Genomic DNA, 25,265 nt, shown 5'->3' on the forward strand with positions numbered 1-25,265 from the left:
AGACACATATCTATGTTCTTTTGTGCAACGTGCAAAATTTCGTGCATAGTGTAATTTACCTTTCCAATTATTAACATCCAATAGAAAAAGCAAAATATACTAGCCGCCAATAAAGAATGCTTATTTTTCACTCCTACTCCATATTTACTCGATGCATGAATCTTGATGTTTATGTTCCGTATTTGCATTAAAGTTTTCCGCATAAAATTTAATGTTCAATATTCGTATTAAAGTTTCACCGCATAAGATTCATTCAAAGGACAGCGCTTTATTTGTTCTAAATTTAAAGAACTTTATCTTATTAAACTACATCAATATAGTATATATTTTTTATATAAGTAGATATAAATATCTTATGTGGATAAGTATTAACTTTTTTTTTACCAAACATTTCCAGTAATTATCAAGTAATCGGTAAAAATTCATAGCTTAGCCGACTATCTCGATTATATCTATACACTAATTTCTATATCAAAACCAAAATTACTCTAGTCAAAACTTTAATGAATGCAGTTTGACTTTAGATTTGTCAGGTTCCTTCACAATATAAGTATAAGATATTTCTCTAATTATGTTGTTACAATTTACACTCTCTAATCTTGATATTATTGAACACCAGCCAAAAAAATATCCATAAAGTTTTAGGGGAATTATTTTCTTAAAATTAATTCCTCGATCTGTATTTGCTCTTTCCTTTAGTGAAGTTTGATATTTCTTAACAGATAAATTACATTATTTACAAAGTTATACTCTATTTATGATTTTACAAAAGTTAATAATGAAAAGTATGATTTAAATTATGTCCTTGAATATTTTTCTTAATAAGTGTTTGACATGAGTACTTTCTATTTATATACATATTAATTGATGTTAAATTTGAAAAATAATTTAGGAATAAGTAATTAGTATTAAAATAATAAATACTATCTTTATATTTTTCTCTTAATATACTAAAAATAACAAATAAAAAAATAGAAAGTGTATTTATCATTTTCGTCTAACAATGGAGAAAGAGCCACGTAGTCGTCGCACTTGGTTAACATTTTTGCCTCTTTCTAGATAAAGCTATGCTTGATGAAGAGAAAGCCGTGAGGGTTAATTTTAGATTGCTTTAATTTATTTATTTTTGATAATTTTTAAAGTTTAATTTTTCATATGATATATTTTAATCATAAAATTAAAAGATATTTTGGTATCTTTTACATTTTCTTATTTAAAATTATCGTAACGATAAAAATAATAATATAATCACTAAAATTTTACTAAGTAGATTTTAAAGAAGATAAAATATGCACGGACTTTATTACTCTATCGTGAAGGTAGAGAGACCATTATTATTATTTTTAGAAAATGTTTTAGATATTACTTCATCTGTTCAATAATATTTGTCTACTAATTTTGCAAATTTCTTAAGAAACTATAAATAACATGGTAATTTTATTATATCACTTTTTGAATATAATAAATACATTGTTTTGAAAAATGTAATAGGCAAAAAGATTATAATTACTAATTAGGAACTAAGTGTAAAATTATTTATTGATTTCATTATTGAATATTCTAAAATAATAAAGTGAACAACTATTATTAAATAGAGAAAGTACGGGGCATCATGGACTTTTCTATTAAAGAGCCGCGTGGTTGTCACACTGCTCTGGTCTCTGGGCCTTTTGATTTTAGTAGTTCAAATTGTAGAGTAGAGTATTATATATAGTACTACTAATTATTTATTACACCAAGAAACCATGAAAAGTTATTACTCCAAAAGAAAAAGGCATTACCAATCCTTTAAGGGGTTATTTGGCGTGAGGAGAATAAATAGTTTTGAATAAAAAAATAGTTCAGGAATAAAAATTTGATGTCTTGTTTGATTATCATATTTAGAATAACTTATCCCATTATTTATATCATAATGATGAAATAAGTTATCTCATATACATGGTGAATAAGTTATCTCAGGATAATTAATCCTGAGATAACTTGTTTCCAACCAAACGACCCCTAGCATTATGTACGCAAATCATACGTGCAGAGTTTGATATGCGTACTGTTAAAAAATAATAAAAGTTTCACATTAATACTTAATGAGATGTGTGAAATTATTGTAAGGCTTAAGCAATTTTTATTTTTTTTTAATTATCTTTTTAAATATAAGTTAGATTCAAAATCTAATTTAACACCGACCATCTTTGTACGTTTAATTAAAAAAAAGTGTAAAATACTCCTGGTTAACAAACAACACCATTAACATTTAATAACATAGTATTAATCATCACATTTAGATTAATCTTATAATAAGTGGAGCGGGGTACTACGCCAACTTAACAGCGGCGCTGATTATTATTTTTTTAACTCTAATATGAGCTTATGGATTTGTCCATTGGAGCTGTGATTTTTACTTTTGTAAATTCTTTTTTCTTGTATTATTCCAACTCTAGTGCAAATGTTATTTTAATTAGTTATATGACCTTTTTTATTAAGAAATCGTAAAAATTAACACAAGAAATTTGCAATTAATTAAAACAAAGAAAAACTTGTATGATAATTTTATTTTATTTTATTTAAAAGCTAGTATGAGTCATGTTTGTAATGCAGAAAATCTGGTAAGTTATTTAAGAGCAAATTAGGTGAAGTCATTTATTTTCCCAAAAAAAGAAAAGAGGAGCTTCAAAGAGTTGACTGAATATTTGCCTAAACCTGTGGTTTTGGCCCCTAGAATGTACTACTGTATAATATACTCCTCTCATCTCAATTTATGTGACGTAATTTAATTTGACATAAAAATTATAAAAAATAAAGACGATTAAGTTTATGATCTAAATAAATCATATATATCTATATGATTATAAATCATTTTATCAACAATAGATATTTATAAGGGTCAACTAAAAAAGAGTGAATTAAATTGGTGTAGAAGGAGTATCATTTTCAAGTCTACATTGTCGATCTCTTCTAACATATACCTCTTTGGTTAATTTAACTTTAAAATGCATGTTGTAAAATAATATTCAAAAGAAAATCTACGTTCATACTCTAACTTCCTTTCAATTATTCTCTTTATATAATATATATATATATTCCACCTTTTTTTCTTTTTCTTTTGGTGACTTATAAAGCGATTTTTAGTTGTTGATACTTACATTTTATTTCTCTTGTTTTTAATAGAGGCCGCCCACGTGCAGGATAGCATCAAGACTTTGGAGGTTTTCCAAAGGACAAAAGCAGCCTACAACAAAGATATCATCACAAGGTTACGATAAACGATAAATATTCCTTCATTTTTAATAAGATTGAAATTTTTGTATTCAAGATTTTTGAGAATGTTATTGTTATTGATAAAGAATATTTCACTCATAAAATAGAATTTCATAGTACAAATTTAAAATAATCAAATCTCAAAACATATATCAAATACTAAAAAAAAACAAAAAAAAGAAAGACACACGCCTCAGTAATAAAGTAAATACACATAAAAGTCTATGTATATGACCAAGAAACTTTTAGTTCACCTAATATTTTCCTAGCTACTTGCTCGTGGTACGTTCTATATATTATTCAATGAATCATTATATTATGTTTGAAAGAAGAAACAAAAGTCTTTTCATTTGTTCAAAATTTAGATGTACTATTGAGCATCTTTGATTTTTCAACAGTCGCAATTTGATGAAATGTAGTAGAATATAATTATGTTAGGACTCATTTGATACGAGGGATAATAAATAGATTAATTAATTTCAGAATTAACTTTAAAATGAATTTATCTCATATTTGATTGGAATAAAATTGCAGAATAATTTATCTTGAAATTAGTTATATCTCGGAATTATAGTGTTATTTTTATTTCGCATTAAGTTGGAACAACATTCTGAAATAACTAATCCCCGAAATAGTTAATCCTGGAATACTTATCATTCAAATAAAAAAATTAATAAAGAGGGAAGTCGAATATTAAACTAAGAAGATGCTTTCTCACATTCCCTTTATACTTTCACTTTTTTTCTAAGCTGACTTTCAGATTTATTTTTCTCCAAATATAAAATTTATAAATAAAAATACAAAGTGTGGATGAGGATTAACTCAAAGTAAAAATTTATTCATTTATACCTAGCGAATACATGTATTTGTACAAGCTTTGAATTACTAATTTTGATAATTAACATGTATTCTCACTTTGCTAAATTACTTGGTCATAATAATATAAGTTTATATGATTTAATATGACTAAAATAGTAAAATTTAATAATCAAAGTAGAGAAAAAAAAAGGGCGTGTCCTCAATTCTTTTTATGTTTTAAACATATTAAATATGCAAAATAGATTTGTAAGACTGTAAGAGTAAGATACCTAACTCACTCCTTTTTAGTTATAAATAGGGATGACAATATAGTAGGTGGAATAAGTATTTTTCAGCCAAAGTTTATCTAATTATTTGAATTCAATCATGTCATGTTTAACCCTGCACTGTTTAGCTTCTATTATATAATTCTGTTTTCGTTATCAAAATTTAATGTTACTCCAATGATTATGACAAATATTGTAAAAAAAAAAATCACGTAGTCACAATCATTAATATTCTTTTTATTCGATTTTGTTTCTTTTCTTATATGGTGCAAAGACACTAGTTCCTTTTAATCAAGAACAAACAAGAAAATTCAATTTTTTCTAATTTTTATTTATTTAATATGTTGTCAGAATTAATAAAGACATTTTTAAAGCACAAGTGGTAGGTCGTGAGAATAGCTACATTAACTTTGAAAAGGACTATCGCGTGATTTTTAATCAAAATAATTTCTAGTTAACTATAGTTTAGTCAAATTAATTCTATCAAAATTAAAGAAATAAAGCACAATAATTTTATATATATTATTTATTTATTATTATATTTACAACATCCTAATTTTTTTTATTATGTTTACAACTAAAACAATAAAAAGACTTGAGCTAAGATCTGTCTTACCACCTGCCCTGGCCCGCCCCTCCCCGTTTAATTATTTGCCCTACCCTGTCTATATGTATTTGGTAATTTAATTTGTCATACAACATGTGTTCTTGAACTTGCAAATCTAACAGCACTATGTATAAAAAAAAATTATCCTTAGAGAAAGTAGACATTAAAACATACATGCCTGTAGACCGTACTAATATTAATCACTTCCGAAGAGAAATCTATTGATCCTCTCCCAATTAGTTGGACCGTAGGTGCGATGATTTACTTGACGAAAAAAAAAAACATAGAAAACCAACAGTCATGCCACATTTGGCCTCTGATTATTACAACAAACACATATAGTTAACAAAAGACTTACATTAAACAAATTATTATATATTGTACTCCCAATAAGTTAAGTTAAACTTAAAATGCAGCAGCCAATGTTTTCTCCAATCCTTCAACAACATCAACCAACAACTTATTCTTATTCCTCACAGAACACTTAGCCCTAATTTCACCTTGTCCACCAGTAGACACGTTCAATTGTCCCATTTTAATCATGGCTATCACAAACTTGTCAAAGAAAACCTTTTGGTCCGTACCAAAACTCGTAACGATCCCTCGAGTTCTTTGATCCGTGAACAAATCTCGATCGGACGTAAAAAGCCCTTGCCTATTCATTAGATCAACGTAGTACTTGTTGTCGAAAATATTAGGGGTGCGAACGTCCATGTTGACTGTATTGTTCGAGTCAGCTTTAGGGCAACTACTTTGAGGTTGTTGGCAAATGTTTGGTCCATAGTGGAGTCTTGGTTCCGGTAGAGACGTTCCGTGAAGGAACCACAGTGGCTGATACCGATGGTGTGGGCCCCGGACAGCGCGACCACGTCCGTGGCATCAAACCCTTTAGTTTCGAGACGAGTGAGGAGGGTTGTGGTGTTGGCGGTTGGTGCAACGAGGTTGTCTATGGTTGCGGTTTCTGTTGCAAAGTTAAGTCCATCTCTTCTTCCCAAAGGTACAACATAATTTGGTCCACCAGTCTGAAATAACGAAAAATAATAACGCATTTCTATACTTTGTAATAATGCAACTGTAAACTTTTGTATATTATACTTATTGAAATGAGTTATCATCATACAAATATTTAAGATTTGGTATAGACCACAAGTTAAAAATCTTTTTTATTCTTAATTAAACTTTGTGTCAAACACTTTCGAATAAATTAAAACAAAAGGAGCTACTTTTTCTTGTTGTAATTATGATCGTATTTTTGGGTTAAAATATGGGGGCTGATGCCTTCCCAGTGCCGGAAGGTCAAGGAAGTTGGTGACCTAATGACAGGGGAGCCGGCTACTGAAGCCCTAATGAACGGCGGCCGTAACTATAAAGGTCATAAGTAGAGAAATTCCTTTATCGGGTAAGTTCCAACTAGCACGATAGCGTAACGATCTTGGCACAACGGGTTCGATTCCGCTATCCGCCCAAGATCCAAGATAAAGTAATTTTTTTATTACTCCTTCGTCCCTTTTTAGTTGTCACAGTTTTATTTTAAAAATATCAAATTAATGTACGTAATCTAATTTAACTTTGAAAATTAGTCAAATTGACTCTCGAAAAATGCAACATGACAACTAAAAAGGGACAAAAGAATGTTTAATTAATTAGTTGGCCGTGATAGTATATAGGTCTATAATTAGTAATTGACATGTAAAATAAAATATTTAATTACTAGTATTTCAATTAAGCACTACTATACTATATTAATAATTATAAGGAGGTATATTTACCAAGACAACAGCATCCCTAGCAGCAAGAGCAGCAATATCAGAGCAAGAAACAATTCTTCCACACTCCTTGTGAACTCTTTCTCTAAGATCTTCAATGATCTTAAATGACTCTTTTCTTAGTATCTGATTTGGTATTGCAGTCTTCTCACTTGGACCCCCTGCTGATCCATCTAGCATTACTGATCCATCACATCCCTACATCCATCATTTGTACAATATTCACAAATAAATAAATAAAATGTTAGATTGTACACACGTCCCGCCCTCGTAAGTTAGAGGTAAGACTACGTACACACCATCTTCATCATACTTATGAAATTTCGCTCGATATATCATTGTTGTAGCTAGATACATGTCTCCCTCTTATAAAAAGATCATAGTAAAAGTTACATTGTGGATAAGTCAAGTAATCCGTTTAAAAAAGAATGTCTCTTTCATTTTTTTTGATGATTCTTTAATTCTAACTTTTCACGCGACATATTTAGTATTATAAGATTAAAGAATATTTTAGTATCTTTAATTTAAGATTACAAGATTCAAAAGTTATTTTTACTTGATTCTTAAATTTTGTGTCAAATTAGGTTGTACTAGTTTACCTGAACAAAACAATCATGGAAATGAAGGCGAAGCAAGCCAGCAGCTTGACCAATATCATCCTTAAAAACTTTCTCAAGTCTCTTTCTAACAATTGATTGTAATTTTGGACAACTTGAATCAAAGAATGTCCATGAAAGCCCTTTCACTATAGGAGGAAGACCTTGACCTTTTGATGAGACAATGAAATATTGAGAAAAAAATAAAAGAGAATAGACAAACAAGAGTTTAAAGCTTGATGAAACACTAGTAGAAGCCATGAGTATTGTCACTTTGTCTTGATGCAAAACCATAGCAAAAATTGGTCAAATTTATAGCCATGTAGTACTAGTTCTTTAAAGTAATTATTTTTCTAATAGCCAAGTGTGAGATTTTTTAGACTTGATAAGAGCCATTGGATATCCTAGAAAAAGGTCATTAGTGCATGTGGCCATCACAAGCTGCCATCTTCCATTTTCTAAATTAAGATTAATATATTTGGAGGTGCAATGATTAATTCCAACAGGCTGCTTTTACATGTTTGGAATGACTGCTCCACTCTCAACCAGTGGTCTCGAATTCAAGTTTTGGATAGAGAAAATTATGTTGGGAGCGTCAATCCATGCTGGATTCTGCAGTGCATATGACCATATTCAGTCGGGGCTTCAATACGAGCATCGAACACTAATGAAAAAAAAGTATATGTGAACATCATCTATATATATGCAGTGTATACCAACTGTATAATATAAATAGTAGACGTGAACATCATCGATGTAACCAAGCCCAACCCATCGCATAGAAGGAAACTTTGTAAAAAACCAAATATAAAAAATCCTTCGCTTCTTGGCTTGTTATGTTCATTTCCCTCTCAGACACTTCCTAATAGGGGTGTACATAGTCGGGTTGATTCGGGTTTTTCAAATATCAAATCAAATTATTTGTGTTGGATTTTTAAATCTATAAACCAAACCAAACCAATAAAACTTGGGTTTTTCAACCTCGGGTTTTTTCGGATTTTTTCGGGTTTTCGAGTTTTTTCGGGTTTTTCCGCTAAAGTATTCATACAAACATATAATTTACTTGTACTTCAAATATTTCTTCAGTCCTACCAAAATACAACTATCTAAGGTGTTTCTTAAGAATACAACACAAACAATGATATGATTAATGACACTAAAATATCCAAAAATAATAATAATAATGAAATCGCATAAAACAAATATTGCAAATTAACAAGTCATAATGAAAATGATCATAATTTAAAAGTACTAAATCATGCTAAAATAAGTTTAATAGGTATTAGTTACATGACTAAATATTAAAGGAAATTAAAATTAAAGAATGTACTTTAATTGTCTAAACCAATGAAAAACCAAAGAACAAATATTCAATATTATTGTCATTCTTAGTGTTAAATTGATTTTCTTTTTGCATTAATATTAATTTGATTTAAGTTTTATTATAATTACCAACATCTATGGACTATAATCTTTATGGATCCACTCAAAATTCTAAGTTTCAAACTTGAAATAATATATTAAAAGATAAAAACTATGAAAAAGTATAAGAAATATTTAAAAATTATATCAAAGTAAATATTTTTATGTATAAAATAAAATTTTAAAATTATATATATAATGTCAGGTTGGTTTGGTCTCGGGTTGGCTTTTTTTTAGTTAAAACCAAACCAACCCAAATATAGTCGCCTTTTTTTTTCAACACCAAACCAAGTCAAACCAACCACTAGTCGGTTTTTTTTTCCGGTTTGACTCGATTTGCGGTTTGATTCGGTTTTGTACACCCCTACTTCCTAACATATTTAATCTCTCCAAAAGAAAATAAGTGCCCGTTTGGATGGGCTTTTAAGTTGGTCAAACTGACTTAAAAGTCAGTTTTTGACTTATTAGACTGTTTGGCAATTATCAAAGTGACTTAAAATAAGTCACTTTTGGCTTATTTTAAGTCAAAAGTTAAAAGTAGGGTGAGGGCTACTTTTTTTTTAAAAAACTTAAAAACCATTTTATGTTGACCAAGTATATTACCTTTTTGCCCTTAATTCTTTTACACAATTCCCAAATTGCCCTTAAAACCCTAACATTTCTTTACCTCAATTTTCTTTTTCACGTTTGTGCGGCTGGAAGCGGGAAGCGTTCTTCCTTTTCTCTCGATTTGAAGGGTGAAGATCTAAAGCGTGAAGTAAGTTATTTTTCTATTAGCTTTCTTCCTTTTCTCTCGATTGATAGCAATGGTATCAGATGTAGGAAAATAATGAACAGTTTTAAGTTTTTTCTTGATTATCTTTCGATTTTTGTTTTTTTTATTTTTATGTTTTTTTTTTGTCTTATGTCGCTGATCCTGTTTTGTGTTTTTTTTTTTTGGATCATGTTTAACAGTTTTAAGGGTATTTCAGACATTTTGATAAAAAAAAAGTTTTTATCTACACTTATTTGTCAAACACATCAACAACTTTTTTTTCAACTGCAACACTTTTATCCAAACAAATAACTACTTATTTTAAAAATAAGTTTCAGCACTTTAAAAAGTTATTCTTTTTAAGTCAATTCAAACGGGCTCTAAGAACTAAAGTTCAGAAATTATATTTAAAATTTTGAGAATAAATAATTGAGACTTTGGTCAGTTGGGTAAGTGTTATAATTCATCATTATGTATTGTATGCAGCTTTACTTGTATCTTGAAAGGATAGATATGATGTTTTCAATAGAACTTCGACTAGAGTAAGTATATTATAAATCAAGTATGTGAAGTAAATATAATAGCGAAGAGGTCATGTTACATTTGTAAACCAGTAAGAAGAGAACAAATAGCAATAACAAATAATTTGTTAATTCCTGCAAATATACTAATAAGAGAACTAGACAACATTCGACTACCTATTAAGAGTTTTTGGCTAAAAACATCCTTAAACTATACCCTCAACTTAAACTACATCCTTAAATTATTTTTCTTAACAGAAAACATCCCTCAATTATTTAAAATTTGACAACTTTCATCCTTTTGTTAAAATTTGTCAAAAACTAACAAATTCTTCACAACATGTACGGTGCACACTACTCTCAACAACTTAAACTCCCTAAATCACCCCAATAAATCAATTTTGTTCATTCGACATACATCTAAAATAATATTATAATTTTATTTAGTAACAACGTTTTGCATTGTCTTCCTTTTAATTAGCAATTTTGTTTTTATTTATTTTTCATTTGATTTGATATCAAAGAATTATCAATGGAAATGTTTTTTTTCATTTAATCTGCAAAAAGTGGTGTTGATCGAAGACTTTTACTTCTAATAATGGAAAACAAAACTTGAGTACTAGAGATCAAAATTAGCTGAATCTTGATCACTTCAATTATTAATTTGCCCCAAAAAATTATTGATCTAATGACATTTTGACTTTGCAAGGTGAAGATGGTGTGAAATTAAGCTTCAACTTCATTTAGTTGGTAAAGGAGAAGTAAAGATCATATCTCCTCATAGACTTACACCGTCCTAACATTGTTATTTTAACAGCAAACATGAGTCTCAATCTTTTTTAATTTTTTTGGATACTTTTTCTGACCGGTAATAATATTGTAGATTTTTTTTATGAGAATAGTATGAATTGAATATGTTTTTGTGTGGAATTCGCTAAATTTTTGATAAATTTAAATAGAGGGATGAAAGTTGTTAAGTTTTAAATACTTGGAGGATGTTTTTTGTTAAGAAGAATAATTTAAGGATGTAGTTTAAATTGGGGGTATAGTTTAAGAATGTTTTTAGCCAAAAACTCTTCTAGTAATATCTTCTAGCCTAATCTTCGACCTCCAAGTTTTTCTATCTAAAGTCATGTCTTTGATAAGTTGCAGGTATGTCATATCATGTCTAATCATCTCTCTCAAAGACCTCTCTGCTTCAGTCTACTTCTACCTCTTCTTATACCCATTATCCACTATATATAATCAACCTCACACACTTTCTCACTGAGAAATCCGTACATCTTCTCTTCACATATCTAAATCATCTCAATCTTACCTCTTTGTCCGCCACACGAAGGCCTCACCTGCCACCTCATTCATATATTATACTTCCATGCAATATAATGATGGTCCATGGAATGATGGAATTAGTATGAATGCAATAGTATTAATCGTGTTGATTTCTTTTTAGACAACTTGTCTAGCTGTCTAGGAGTAAATATTTTGGCCGCCCGCGTGCGATTGACAATAAAAATATGTACTTTCTTGGTCTTATATTATTTGTTCACGTTCTTAAATTATTTATTTAAAATTACTTATTAATTTATAAAATCAAAATAATTAATTAATTATTTTTATTTTGCTCTTAAAATTAATTCTTGTTGGAATAAATATTGTTATTGTTATCTTTTAAAAAAGTAATACCATTATTAAGATACTGATGAATAAGACACATAAATAAAGTGTACTAAAATCTTTAAAAGATAAATAAGTAATTAATTTATAATTTCTTTGAGAACCGCATAAATATTAAATAGACAGGTATTCCCTTCGTCCCATTTTATATGTCACATTTCTACTTTTCACTTGCATTAAGAAATTATGTGACTTAACCTTCTACCCTTATTTAATGTTTTCTTAAATAACTCTATAATGAATGATGAATATATTTTCAAGATTAATTAACTACTCTATCAAGGATATAATAGGCAAAATATGCATAAATTTTATAAAATGAAAAGTATTGTAATCCAGCTATTTATAGAAAGGGATGACATATAAAATGGGATGGAGGGAGTAATAGAAAACGAGGGAATGAATGAAGCCAACGACCACAATTAAAGGTCTTCCTCACCTAATCCTATATGCCACTTTAACTTTTGTTATTTATTTTTTTTGTTCATAAAGCTTAATCTAATTGGATTCCTTCAACCTAGGAAATAATTATATCAGTGCATCCATCAATTTATTATGCGCTAGCTCCACATTTAAAATATGTAATGGGTCATCATTAGACCCAAAGTTTTTCTTTAACTTTTGCAGTCATGTAAATCTTTATAAAGCATACTTTTCTTTGTATGTGTTACTTTATATATGGTCACTTAATATTTATTATATGAAATTAAAATTACTTAATGTAATTTAACTATTACAATAGCCGCTATATCAAAAGACCTAGAATTGTCCTCCCTTAACAAGAAATTTCAAATTCAAACACTGAATATGAAAAAAAAAAATCCTTAGGAGAAAGAGCTTACCCCAAATGAACAGGAGCAGAGCTACGGGTGGTGTGTGGCAATTAGGTTCAGAAGTGCAGGGCATTCAAGATCAAATCAGGGTAACTTATCCTAGGATAGTTTAATCCTAAGATAACTTATTCCCAACCAAACACTATAGTTGTATCATATTCAAAGACCTTACTCTAGTACCATTAGGAAAAAATATGTAAAAGGAAACGAAAAACAACCCATGAAAGAACATAGCAACCAAGTACAAGTATGGGAAGCTAAAGAAAGCTCTAAATTGAGAATTCAGAAATCTATAACTAAAAAGAGAGTTGCCTGTATAGTTAGAAATTCATGTACCCAAAAAATGTGGTTTCCGTTATGTAAACCAGAAAGTACATCTCTCCTCATATATCCAGTGAACACAGAAAAGCTCCTAGAGACTTGTGCCGTATATTTAAAAATCGCTTAAATTTAACTCTCACAGAAAGATAGGAGCCATCACAAGAGTTATTGTTGCAAGCATTTTGATTAGTACATGGAGAGAAGGTCCGGCTGTATCTTTGAATGGATCTCCTACCCTGAAACAGAAGAAATTGTAAGAAATCTGCAACGCGATACGTGTAGTTTTGCTTTCTAAGAAGATCTATTGTTATGACTAGATGAGTATTTAGAACAATCAAGCAGGCACTAGTAAAACAATGAATGCACTTGGCAAAGCTTGCATGAAATGACCTATGAGTAACACGATTCTACCAACACTTGAGAACTATTTTTGCTAAGATCCTTCAAAAATGCCGCCACTGGAAGATACGGTCACATTTTTGAAGAATACAAGCAACATAGCTTGAGAACATGTGAATCATTTAAGAACACTTACGTGTCTCCAGTAATTGCTGCTTTGTGGGTTTCACTCCCCTTGCCTCCAAGAGCACCTGTTTCTATGTATTTCTTTGCATTATCCCAGGCTCCACCAGCAGTGTTGAGGAAAAGAGCCATAAGGATACCAGAAACCGTGGCAAACATCAACATGGAAGCTACAACTTTAGCCCCAAGAAGAGGATGCCCCGTGTAGTAGCCCAAAATGCGGAAAAGAACACCTATACGGAGATCAAGATGATATAATAAACTCAATATTCAAAACTGAGATCAAGAAGATATGAAACAGAGACTTAAAGACATCTATTAAGAATTAGAATTTTCCCGCACAACTGAACTGATGGAAATAAACAGATTGCAAAGTATTCTCCTCAGATTTACTTGTAATGTTTGGTGAAGAAGAGATCACCACTCACCAAAGAGATAAACTACAGAGTGTGCACACACAGACAATACCAAGTAAACTAACAGGAAGGATGACAAAATAATTGACGTGTACTATATTCAGACGAACATACAGTACAAACACTGCTGCGGTAAATAATCAAACAGAAAATCACGCAACGTGGTGAATGGATAGAATTTGGATGAGTGTCAGATGTTTCATGGTTCAGCAGAAAAAGATGGGTGGATTTGCACAGATGTAGTCTAAGTGATACCTCACCTCACGACACAGTTTGCAATTCTAAGCAAGTTGTTACTTTGCAATATCAAGTGCTAAACTTTAAAACAAAGGACCATGTGGAATCTATTTAAACCACGAACAAAATATTTAAAAAGGTAGAAAAAAGAAAAGATAGACCTGATATGTTAGGTTCTTATGAGTTAAAGTAGATATAAATTACCGAGACATTACACAGAAAATGCAAGCAGATGCAGATGAGAGCAAATATGTGACAAGATCAACAAACTCATTGAATAAATCCACAACAAAGATTATTTCAGGAAGATAGATATTAGGGATAATACACATTTAACCCCGACTTTTCCGGATTTTTCAGTGGCACACTTAAACTTTGCCGGGGTGGGGGTCATATGTTCCATGTCACTTGAAATAAAAAATAAAAAAATAAAATAAAAAGAGATGGCAGGAGCGCGAATGGTTGGCTGGCACTATGGCTGAGTTTTAGAGATGAAATTTGGAAAAAGAAGGGAAGGGCAAAAGGGGCAAGAGAAAATCATTTATTAATCAATTAAGTATAATTAATTATATAAGTATTGAATTAAAATCGACACTTGTACACATAAGTTAATCTTAACTTCTTTTTTGCCTCAAACCTCTCACAGTGTGAGGCTCACTTTTTGTGCCACATCATCACTGACGGGGATATTTATTCCATTTCAGAAGGTGTCCAAGGGGATAATAGGACCCCCTGCAAAGTTTGGGTGTGCATCTGAAAAACTGGACAATCCAGGGAGGAACATGTGTATTATAACTAAATATTATACAAGACTACAAAGTTCAAAGAAGAGTTCTCAAGGACCCAAACTAAGTTGACCTGGTAGCGATACATATCGCCTGAACACCAGTGATAGCTACAGATTTATGCTTCCAGATTACAGAAAACATGCAGTTAATTTTATTTTTTATGACATAGGAACCCGCAGTTGCTACCCTTTTGGATGCGCACAAGGTAAACCTCACTCTAGTCTAATAGCTCGCAAACCATACAGAAAAGGTAAATCGCACTAGGCAAGTCCTGTGTGACGAGCTCGATTGAGAAAGCACGCAAGGTTCAAACCTGAGACCCCCCGCCATTTGGGAGATCCCCTGCTCAACAAGCTCGGTCACCCTTGCAGGTCAGTTCTATGGGATTTTGTAGAAGGAAAATCGTTCTAAGTGCAAGACTCACCAACAACTGTGGGGGATATGATAGCTAGGGCTCCAGGTTTAATCATCTCCTTCAAAGACGCAGACGCAACAATGGACACACATCGACCATAATCTGGCTTCTCCTTATAATCCTGCCACCAGTAAAAGTAACATGCATTAACTTCAGCCTTGCCATGAGCATTTTGCAACACAAGGCAACCTTCTGAAAGGTAATCCTACTAACCATGATACCAGGCCTCTCAATAAACTGTCTTCTTACTTCATTGACTACTTCCTGAGCAGTTCGACCAACAGCTGCACACGCCCAGGCACTGAACAGAAAGATGAGCATAGAACCCAGTAAACCACCAACAAATACTTCAGGTATCGCTATGTCAACCTGCATATTAATAAAAAGTCTTGGTACTGCAACTGTATAGTTAACGTAGTTAAAATTTAAAAAGGCCAAATAGAAAGTCATAGCAATTCCATACCTGCTTGAAGGGTTCTTGAGCAAATGCAGCTACCTCATCCATATAGGCACTGAACAGAAGAAATGATGCAAGTGCTGCAGATCCAATTGCAAATCCCTTGGTTGTAGCTTTGGTAGTATTTCCAACAGCATCAAGAACATCAGTTATCTCACGAACACTTTCAGGCTGTACATGAAAAGGCTTATTGAGCTAACCAAGCTAACAAAAATTTACAAGAAAAAGAAGTCACGACCTCATGCTTTTGCTCAGAAACATTAGCCTCACCTGTTGGCTCATCTCAACAATCCCACCAGCATTATCAGCTATTGGACCAAACATATCCATGGTGAGAACATACGCAGCCGTACTAAGCATTCCCATAGTTGCTACAGCAGTGCCAAACAACCCCCCCGTTGGATTTCCAGCTTCGTCTGTCAATCCTGATGTGCGACCAAGCCAGAAAGCAGAAACAATAGCCAAGCTTATGACAAGGACAGGTAGAGCTGTGGATTCCAGACCCAAACTAACACCCGCAATTATGTTTGTTCCGTGACCAGTAGAGCTAGCAAGGGCTAAGGTACGCACAGGCTCGTATTTGTAGTCAGTGTAGTACTTTGATATCCAAACAAAGACATAGGCAGTAACAATTCCAACCAGACCACATAAAGCAAAATTCAACCAAGCAGTAGGAGCCTGTTCAGTATATAGTAACCACCGTGTTGACTGCAAATGGAATGCAATGCAAACAATCAGCAGAGAGAACAGAGACAGGAAGTCAAATAACCAATAAGGGTAGAAATGGTGGATAATTTTCTAACTTCAAGGCAAATAAAACTTACCAAACCAAATGTCAGAACAGCTAAAAATATTGTCACTGAGTAACCCTTTTCAAGAGTTTTCATGGGATCCTCTATAGTTCCAATTACTCCAGAATCCCTTTTGTTCCGAATAGAGAATATGCCAACTGATGATATAACCAGGTCAAATGAATGAACAACTAGAGGAAACAGAATAAAGCCGGATGGATCTGCAGAAGAAATCAATCTAAATTAGATAAAACATATAACTTTAAGGAAACAGCAGATCGCATGGGAGGAATTTGAAATAATTTCTAGGAACAAAAGTTCAGTATTTAGCCACATTATAGGAAGGGTGATCATTCTGTACACATTTATTTCTAGTAACTAATTAAGCAAATATATGAAAAGCATAGCTAAGAATCACGTTTTGGGTAAAATTCTCTACTTTCTGTAAAGGTCTTGCGTAGCACATTAATAAGTTAATTATTTCATTGAGAAATATCTAAAGTAGGGCTTTAGAGGTGAGAAATTGTTACAGTTTCATTCTATCTAGTGTATACCATACAACTAGAGTGACAAAGCCTCAACCCCGAGCTAGTTCATGTCGCCTTCATGAATTCTCATCAACCTTCTCCCTCCATTTGGACACAAACCCTCACTGTTTATTATAGCTAAACAAATACTAAGAGCTCGTTTTATGGCATCAGGGTAGTTTCAATCCACAACACACACGAGTAATAACAGACTATTAGGCTAAGCTGCAACTGTTATCCAAATTTAAGATGACAACTTAAGTATGGGATGAACAAAATGTAAGACAAATATCATTACGAGACCTCTTCCCCCTCGCATTATAAACAGCAGCATCTAAAACAGCTTTGCCAAAGGCATGCTTTTGCCCAGCTTAACCACTGCTTCAGTGAAGGAACTAAGTTGATGAAATGTCCCCATCTTACAAAACACAAGACAACCAACAGCTCTGTGCTCACTAAATCACGTGTTTTAATTGTATTTGCTCAAACACTTACAACTCCACTGACTTCAGCGTTTTGTTGGGCATTTTCAACTTTGACAACACTGGTCTACAAACACTTGCTGTCCTTCATTTGCAGATATGCAGTTCCATCCTCACAGTTGACAGTACATATACATATGTTGAACAATTCCCTTTTCTGTAATACTTGGATTCAAATGCATCGGTTGGTATAGAACAATTAAAGTGGCCTTTTTGATACACTTCCACCAAGATTACGACCTAAATTATAATTTAGTCAACTCAAGTGTGAGTGTCATCCTACCTTCAATTTTGCAGCGTTGAGCCATGGTTCCTCCAAGTATCATTGCACTAATAATCTCCGCAGCTATACTTTCGAAAAGATCTGCACCTCGAGCAGCACAGTCGCCAACATTGTCTCCTACCTTAAATTTGGGAATTTATAAGGTTAGCATTAGGCACATCAACACAACGTATAGGTAGTCGCAGTTACGGTCAAATAATTGACGGAGCAGATGTCAATACTCTATAATTCCTTTTCTATGTTTAATTTAAAATAGCAAACTTTACTTTCTTTTATGTTATATTTGTTTTTATTTGTTGCTAAATATAAGCAAGCACTAAAGCTAGGATGTGAAACAGTTGATCATACCGACCTCAGTGAAGACAAAGTACTTCTTTAAACTCCAAGAATTTATCAAAGGAGGTAACTTTCATCTAGAAAAATGAGAATCATTGGTGCTACTCAAGCACCAAAAAATGTTTCTAATCTCAAAGTTAAAGTACAATTGAAACAGAAACTTGAAATTCCACTGCACTAAGCAAGGTGTATGGGGCAAAAAGTAAAACTTAATGAGATCATTCATAACACATCCAGCTAGAATACATGACTAAAATGCATGATTGAACACAGAAGTCACAGAAGAAAAATGAAAGAAGACAAATAAAAAAGAGTAGATAAATACCAGATCTGCAATTACAGCAGGGTTTCGTGGGTCATCTTCAGGTATACCCTGCTCTACTTTTCCAACAAGATCAGCTCCAACATCAGCAGCCTTCGTGAATATTCCACCACCCAACTGAGCAAAAAGGGCAACAAATGAAGCTCCAAAACCATACCCAACTAGTAGAAGAGGCACTGTGCAAAGATGAAGTAGAAGTCATAATTGTGAACTAGAAAACAGACATTCAAAAGTCAAAAGTGCATCTAAATGAAATAAAACAATGTGAAAAATTAGCAGATTTTACTCACAATCGGTTGCCTTCATTGTACCGGTTGAATCCACACCAAACCACACATACAAAGTTGCATACAGGATAGCAACACCCATTACAGCCATACCAACAACCACCAATGCTGAAAATCCACCAGCACGAACAGCTATCTACATCAGAAAGATCTCAAGTCAATTTCCACAAGAAAGGACCTTAGCATTGTTCTTGTCGAAAATTCTTATGAAGAGTAATAAAAAGAACCTGCAATGCCTCGCGAGCTGACCGTCTTGCTGCACTAGATACTCGAACATTTGCACGTACTGACACCCACATGCCAACATACCCAGCAACACCAGAACATAGAGCCCCAAAAAGAAATGCAGCGACCGTAATATAAGCAGATGTTACCCTATATCACAGCATGGGAAGTATCATAAAGTGAACTCAAACTTCTCTGAAAGAAGAGCAATTATCCAACTCAAAACCTGTCATCACCTGCCTAAGCCAGACAATTCTTGCTGAGGAGTTATATTACGAAATAAATAGATGCCTAGTATAACCAGTCCAAGCAATAGTGCCATCTTGGAGATGGTCCCATACTGAGTTCTGAAGAAACCTTCAGCTCCATCACGTATTGCATCTGATATCTAGCAAGTTAAATAATGAGCTCAAGACTTTAAGACAATATACATGTTCCAATGAAACAGGAGCAAAATCATGACTGCAAATCCAAGTTTCTGTAGATTAGGGGCTGCCATGAATATCATCAAGCTTTTTAACCAATTTCTTTACATTAAATTTCTCATAATGGAAAAAGATAATTTTTCCTTTCAATCGACTTCTCTCTGAAAATCTTATGTCTATGAAGGGCACTAAGGTCAGGTGGCATGTAAACTAGGAGCATGGAGGAGAGAAATGAAAATGGAAGGAACAGATCATTTTTGTGGTTGGCAGGTGAAGGTGGCAGAAGCAAAAGCAGAGGCCATCCCATGCTGAATCTCCATAGCATCTTCTGCAGATGAAACTCTAGCATACAACTTTAACCCTTGGAACAACCACTCATACATGATGATCAAGAGTTAGCTCAAACAATAGGAGCCCCTTAACCAAGACAAAGGTTTTGGATACAATGCCATTCCTGCCTCCCTTACGACCTAACCCAATTCCAACATCCACCTCTATCTTCCACCAATAAATTAATAAATGAAAAAAATAGAAAAGAACTATAAGAATAATAAGATCTAGACTCATGTAGTTTACTGCATAGACCTTGAGACCCATATCAAAAGAAAAATATATGATCTAGTATGAGAAAACGTTGTCCAAACTCTCTGATCCACAAGTTATAAACACAGACAAGAACAGAAGGACCAGGAAAACTTTGAAAGACAACTTAAAAACTGATCAAGAAGATTGTACCTCGGACATCTCAGGTGGTCCCTCATCCTTTGCCAGCACCCACTTAGTAAGATAAATCGACACGAAAAAGCTGATGATACAAACTGAAAACACAAACACAAGGATGGGCGAGGTACTTGCACCAATGTAAAAGATAGCTCCAAAACAAACAAGCAGGAGCGCCAAAAGAACGCGCGAGTTTATCCTCATGAGAACACGAAATATCTGCATGAAACAGTTGTGACAACATTAAAACAAATACTTAGAAAGTAATAACGCAAACCACGAAAGAAAGAAAATTAAATAATGCTGCTAAAAACAGCTTTCATTCAACAATTTTATTAGAGCAAAAGTGAACAACTAGAACATCTAACTGTTTTTTAATCAGAGGGTATTATTATAAACAAGCAACTGAATGAATAATTGATTTCTATACAGATAGAGAGAGGCACACACAATATTGGTGCTAGAAGAAAAATCAAGTTTTGCATACTTTCAGAATGTTGGTCCTCTTCATTCACTTTGCATTACAAAATTGTAACGAGCTTTCCTGCATAAAACTACAATCATCTTTAATTTTCATCATATTCTGACTTGATGTGGCACAACTTCTTGGGCAAGATTCAAAAGCAGAGATGTTTATTACTCATAGATAATAGATACCAAAGAGATTCAAAACAGGCACTTCATTTATGTTTATCTACTAATTTAGAAGTACAGACAGGAGTAAATGAATGGTGAATAAATTTTAGGAAAATTAACAACTATATCCATGAATTTCAAGAGAACTAGGAACTTGGTTCTTCTGCGACTAACAATAAAGATCATTCATTCTTCCGCAGACAAAATTTAACGGAACATATTTCTCTTCAGAGGAGGCCAGGGTATGTAGAATGTACAACATTGTGAGGCAAACGCCTGACAATAATTGATTCTTTTAACAAACATGTAAATTGTAATAGAGGTTTTCGAGAAATTAAACAAAGAAAGAAAAGCATTCAAATAGCATAAAAAATGAAATAGCCCACCTTATTCATCCCCAAAGCAAGAAAGAGTGAATGTATCTATGCTGAATCACCAGTAAGTAGGAGAACGAGAAACTTGGGTGATATAATTATAAGGTGATTTGGAAGACAACCCCTTCTTCATTTTGGGTAAATACACGCAACAACAACAACAATATACCCAGTGTAGGGTATGGGAAGGTAGAGTTTACCAAAACCTTACCACTACCTTAAGAGGTAGAGAGGTTGTTTCCTCTAGACTCTCTGCTCAAGAAAAAAAGTCCAAAATAGTAGAGAAAGAAATAATAGAAACGAAGACAATCATAGCAAAATACTCGAGTCAAACTAACAAATCATCCTAAACAATAGTCATAAAATTTAGTTTACATTTTGGGAGAATATGGGAATGAAGAAAATTTAGTCTATTTTTAAAGAGTTGAAAAACCATAATTCCTTCAGATATCTCTAAGTGGAACATAGTGCACTGGCTAATCTCTGAAAACTATCTGGTTAGGAAATAAGCCTAGTATAATCTCCATGTTTATATTGTTAGTCCTTGCATAGTCTAGGAGGATAGATTAAAAAGAGCAAATTAGAGAAACATGAGCAAAATAGAGAAACATGAACAAAATAGAGAAACAAGTGCACCTAAATAATGTAACCTACCCATGGTGCATAAGCCTTGCTCTTCATGCTAGGAAATGTCCTTGGTCTATCTTGGTAAGGGCCCAAGTTCCCTCCTTCCATATCATCATCCATTGCAACGGTTTGAAAAGAATTTACCCTCCGTGCTACTGGGAAAGAACTGAACTCACTTTGGGGCAAATCGCCCCCTGAACCTGGTCGCTGTATTTTGAATTTCTTTTGTTAATCACTTCCACTAATTCCTTCGCTCGTGTTGAAGCAGCTGTGACGTTTACTTCTCCACAATTAAATCCACTCACATAAATTCTTCAGGTCTTGGGGGGAAAAAGAAACCAAAAAAATTCTATCAGATAATTACATGTTCATAAGACAGAGAAAGGAGACATTACATGTCCATAAATCAATAAACTTGCAAAGAAAGCCCATTTGAAACTGATCAAAGCTGAAGCATCTAGTCTACATAGAAAAACTCGTGAAACACAATCTAAACCTAGAAATGCCCGTAGAGCAGTTACAACTTACAGCTAATTCTCAAGTGTATATAAGTTGAAAATCAAATGTAATGTCCAAACTTATTATAGACTAACAGAAACACGAATAATCAAACAAAATAGAGCTAAAAAAACAGCCAAGTTGAACAGAAGAAGACAAAACGAAACAACTGAACAGAAGAGATCAAAATGAACCATTTCAAACTATAAACCTACCAAATAAAATCAACGAATTTGCAATTAAACACATTTGAAACTGATCAATGTTATAGCACTTACAATTTAAAAATAAATCACGTAACACAATTGCTCATCCTAAAATACCAGTACAAGCAGTTACAACTACTTTAAATCCAATAAAACTGATAATTAAACTGTAAAATCCCAAATAAATCAAAGAATGCAGAAATTCTTACGAACAGCAATCGCAGATCGGGATCCGATACACTGACGATCAACTCCGCCGGAGAAAAGGATATATCCACCTCCACAACCCGATCGGAGTCGAGAACTTCCTAAATCCTTGCAGATCTCAATTGACAGATGCGAAGACTAAAGATTCGAAGCGAAATGTTGAAACGGAACTTGGGCTGCAACTGCCGAAAAAGAGTGAAACTGGAAAAGCTATTTTTCTCTCTGTGTGTTCTTGTGAAGTAATTAAGATTAGGTGAAAATGAAATACGTAGCAAATTGTTGACTTATGTGCATAATCCAATAACTGATTGCCACATGCGCAATCCAACGTGTTGTTGCTTGCGTGTCATTATGTGGGCTTTCTCCCTAAAACTGACAGAATTTCGGATATGCTGCTACTTTATGATAAGAAAAAAAAATATAATAAAGATTTTTACAGTTTTTTTAATTTCTATTTTCCCTTGGTAAAACATATGCCTAATTGGAAAATTAACACTAATCGCTAATCTTTTCATTTAAATTCTATTTTTTTTCTCTTTTTGGATAATAGTTTAGATTATTTAGATCCAAAAAAGCTTTGCTAAGATTAGAACTTATTATTAAGGAAATAAAATAAAAGGGAACGAAGTTAGTGTTGATCAGTCAAAATCTCTCATAAGGTTGCGGAAATAAGAATGACGAATTTACTAGGAAAGGTAGGGTAATAATGAAGATATTTGGGAGAAGATGGGAGTACTTTTGATGGAAACAAGATACATAAACCAAAAAGCAAGATTGAGATAATTTTGGCATGGGAAAAAGAGATATACAAATGTCGAGTGCGGAGGTGTGAGAGATTGACTATGACCGGTTTTAGAAGAGGTAGAGGTATACTGGAGAAGTATTGAGGAGAGGTGATTAGACAGGATATGACACAGTTTTAGCTTACCGATGATATGATCTTAGATAGAAGAGTATAGAAGACACGAATTAAGGCAAAAGGTTAATAGGTTGTATTGTGTTGTCTTGTTGTCAATTCATATTAGTAGTTGTAGTATTGCTTCTATAGTTTCTTGTTCTTTGATCTCTTTTATTATCTATTGATTTGTAGTACTTGATTATTGTATTTTTTTTTATAGTTTGTGTTCGGTTACTACGTGTTCTTTTTTATTAGTTGTTTTTTTGTATTTATGTTATTTTTTTTAGCTTTAACTGGTTTGAATTGTTTTTTTATCACAATTTATCGATTACGGTTTATCAGAAACAATCTCTCTATCTCTGAGATATGAATAAATTCTGTAGATTACACTAGATATATTATTGTAAAATAATTTAAGGCACGTTTGGAACATCATCTTTGTAATCGAACAAGGGGTTATTACATTATTGGCATAATTATTTAGTCAGATAATTATTTTGCCAGTATGGAATTCGATGTAATTAAAGGGAAATATTCAATTACACTATAATACTCAAGAGGGGAGAAAACTTGGTGGTAGACGATTTTTCAATACTTTATGTTTTTTTTCATTTTAGTATTTTGTAATATATGTGTCACACATTAAAACTTATTTGTAAGTTTAATTGAAAAAAATGTTTATGCATTTTTTATAATGAATTTTTATTTTTAAAAAATTAAAAAGTATCAAACTACATCATACTTGTTGTTCAACCTCTCTTAATACTACTAAGAGCATGCTTATAAAGACAATTTTTTTTTTTAAAAAAACAATAGAGTAAAGAGTAAGTGTATTTTGTTCTAAGTGGAATTTTTAGGTAGTGTAATCAAGAAAAATATCGCTCGCTTGTTTATTATTTTGAAAATTTATGCAATTGTAATTATACAAATTATATGGGGTACAAGTGAGGATAAGGATGTGTTTATAACTTAACGCTAAAGTTTTTTTTTTTTTTTTTGTGTATTAAACAATATGTTGTGAGCACTATTTGTACATTGTTGAGTCAGTTATATATGTTAATATGTAATCGCGGTTGTGAATTCCAAATTTTTCAGAAATAATTGATCTTTGAAGCTTATTGTAATCAGACACTAATGACATATTAGTCACTTTACTCTTGATTAAGGCCACTTGTCACTAATATATTGAGCTTGGAACGAACTGAAAACATGCTTAAAGGATGTTATCCAATCATAATCTAATATTTTGACTGAAATTGCCTTAATTGGGATAGATCTAATTAGAGTCGTTCTTCCACACATCATCTTTGCATTCTTCATATGTCAGAATCATTATTAATTTTAGTAAATATAACAACGTAACATGACACAAATAATTACATTATAATTAGTGAATAAACATACCATTTTAATTATTGTATAGTATAGTTACTTGATTGTAATTACCATAACTTAGTAATTATACATTGTTTTTCAAGCATAGTTGTAATAAAATCAATGGTAAGGCCAATTTGTAAGTCAATGTTCTAATCCTTTTTCAAGACCAATCTACTGTATAAGGCCTCACATAGTGTCCTTTGAATCGAATGTTGGATTGCTAATTGTTATACACGAACTCATCAAATTGGTCATCCCAATAACCCCGAAAGACCATGGTACATGCTCTCTAAGAGTATAACCGCTCAGACTAATTATCGATCTACAAGTAAGACGTTGTGTTGAGTTCAACCCAACTACCCAATGCCTTAT

General features: G+C 32.4%; 2 protein-coding genes and 1 pseudogene across 4 annotated transcripts in view; 1 reads left to right on the forward strand and 2 right to left on the reverse strand.

The window, feature by feature from the left end:
• The window catches only part of LOC125834031 (uncharacterized), a 509,901-nt gene that overhangs the window by 102,305 nt on the left and 382,331 nt on the right, over window positions 1-25,265 (forward strand). The window lies entirely within an intron of this gene.
• Window positions 5,337-7,570, reverse strand: LOC125834023 (peroxidase 12-like; annotated as a pseudogene).
• Window positions 12,770-22,767, reverse strand: LOC125834010 (pyrophosphate-energized membrane proton pump 3). Of its 2 annotated transcripts, XM_049513185.1 has the most exons (15): window positions 22,621-22,767; window positions 21,735-22,027; window positions 20,086-20,289; window positions 19,162-19,313; window positions 18,928-19,075; window positions 18,704-18,836; window positions 18,417-18,589; window positions 17,756-17,876; window positions 16,497-16,684; window positions 15,943-16,380; window positions 15,679-15,843; window positions 15,429-15,584; window positions 15,225-15,336; window positions 13,373-13,592; window positions 12,770-13,073 (listed from the first exon to the last, which is right to left on the reverse strand). In XM_049513185.1, the coding sequence occupies exons 2-15, from the start codon at window positions 21,825-21,827 to the stop codon at window positions 12,974-12,976; spliced, it is 2,403 nt and encodes an 800-aa protein (XP_049369142.1). In that variant the 5' UTR covers window positions 21,828-22,027; window positions 22,621-22,767; the 3' UTR covers window positions 12,770-12,973. The 2 variants fall into 2 exon arrangements, with proteins under 2 accessions (XP_049369142.1, XP_049369143.1); XM_049513186.1 differs by lacking the exons at window positions 21,735-22,027; window positions 22,621-22,767 and having other exon boundaries at window positions 19,162-19,306.

Source organism: Solanum verrucosum, unplaced genomic scaffold, assembly GCF_900185275.1.
Source record: "Solanum verrucosum unplaced genomic scaffold, falcon-dt-bn FXZP01000108.1, whole genome shotgun sequence".
NCBI classification, from domain to species: domain Eukaryota; kingdom Viridiplantae; phylum Streptophyta; class Magnoliopsida; order Solanales; family Solanaceae; genus Solanum; species Solanum verrucosum.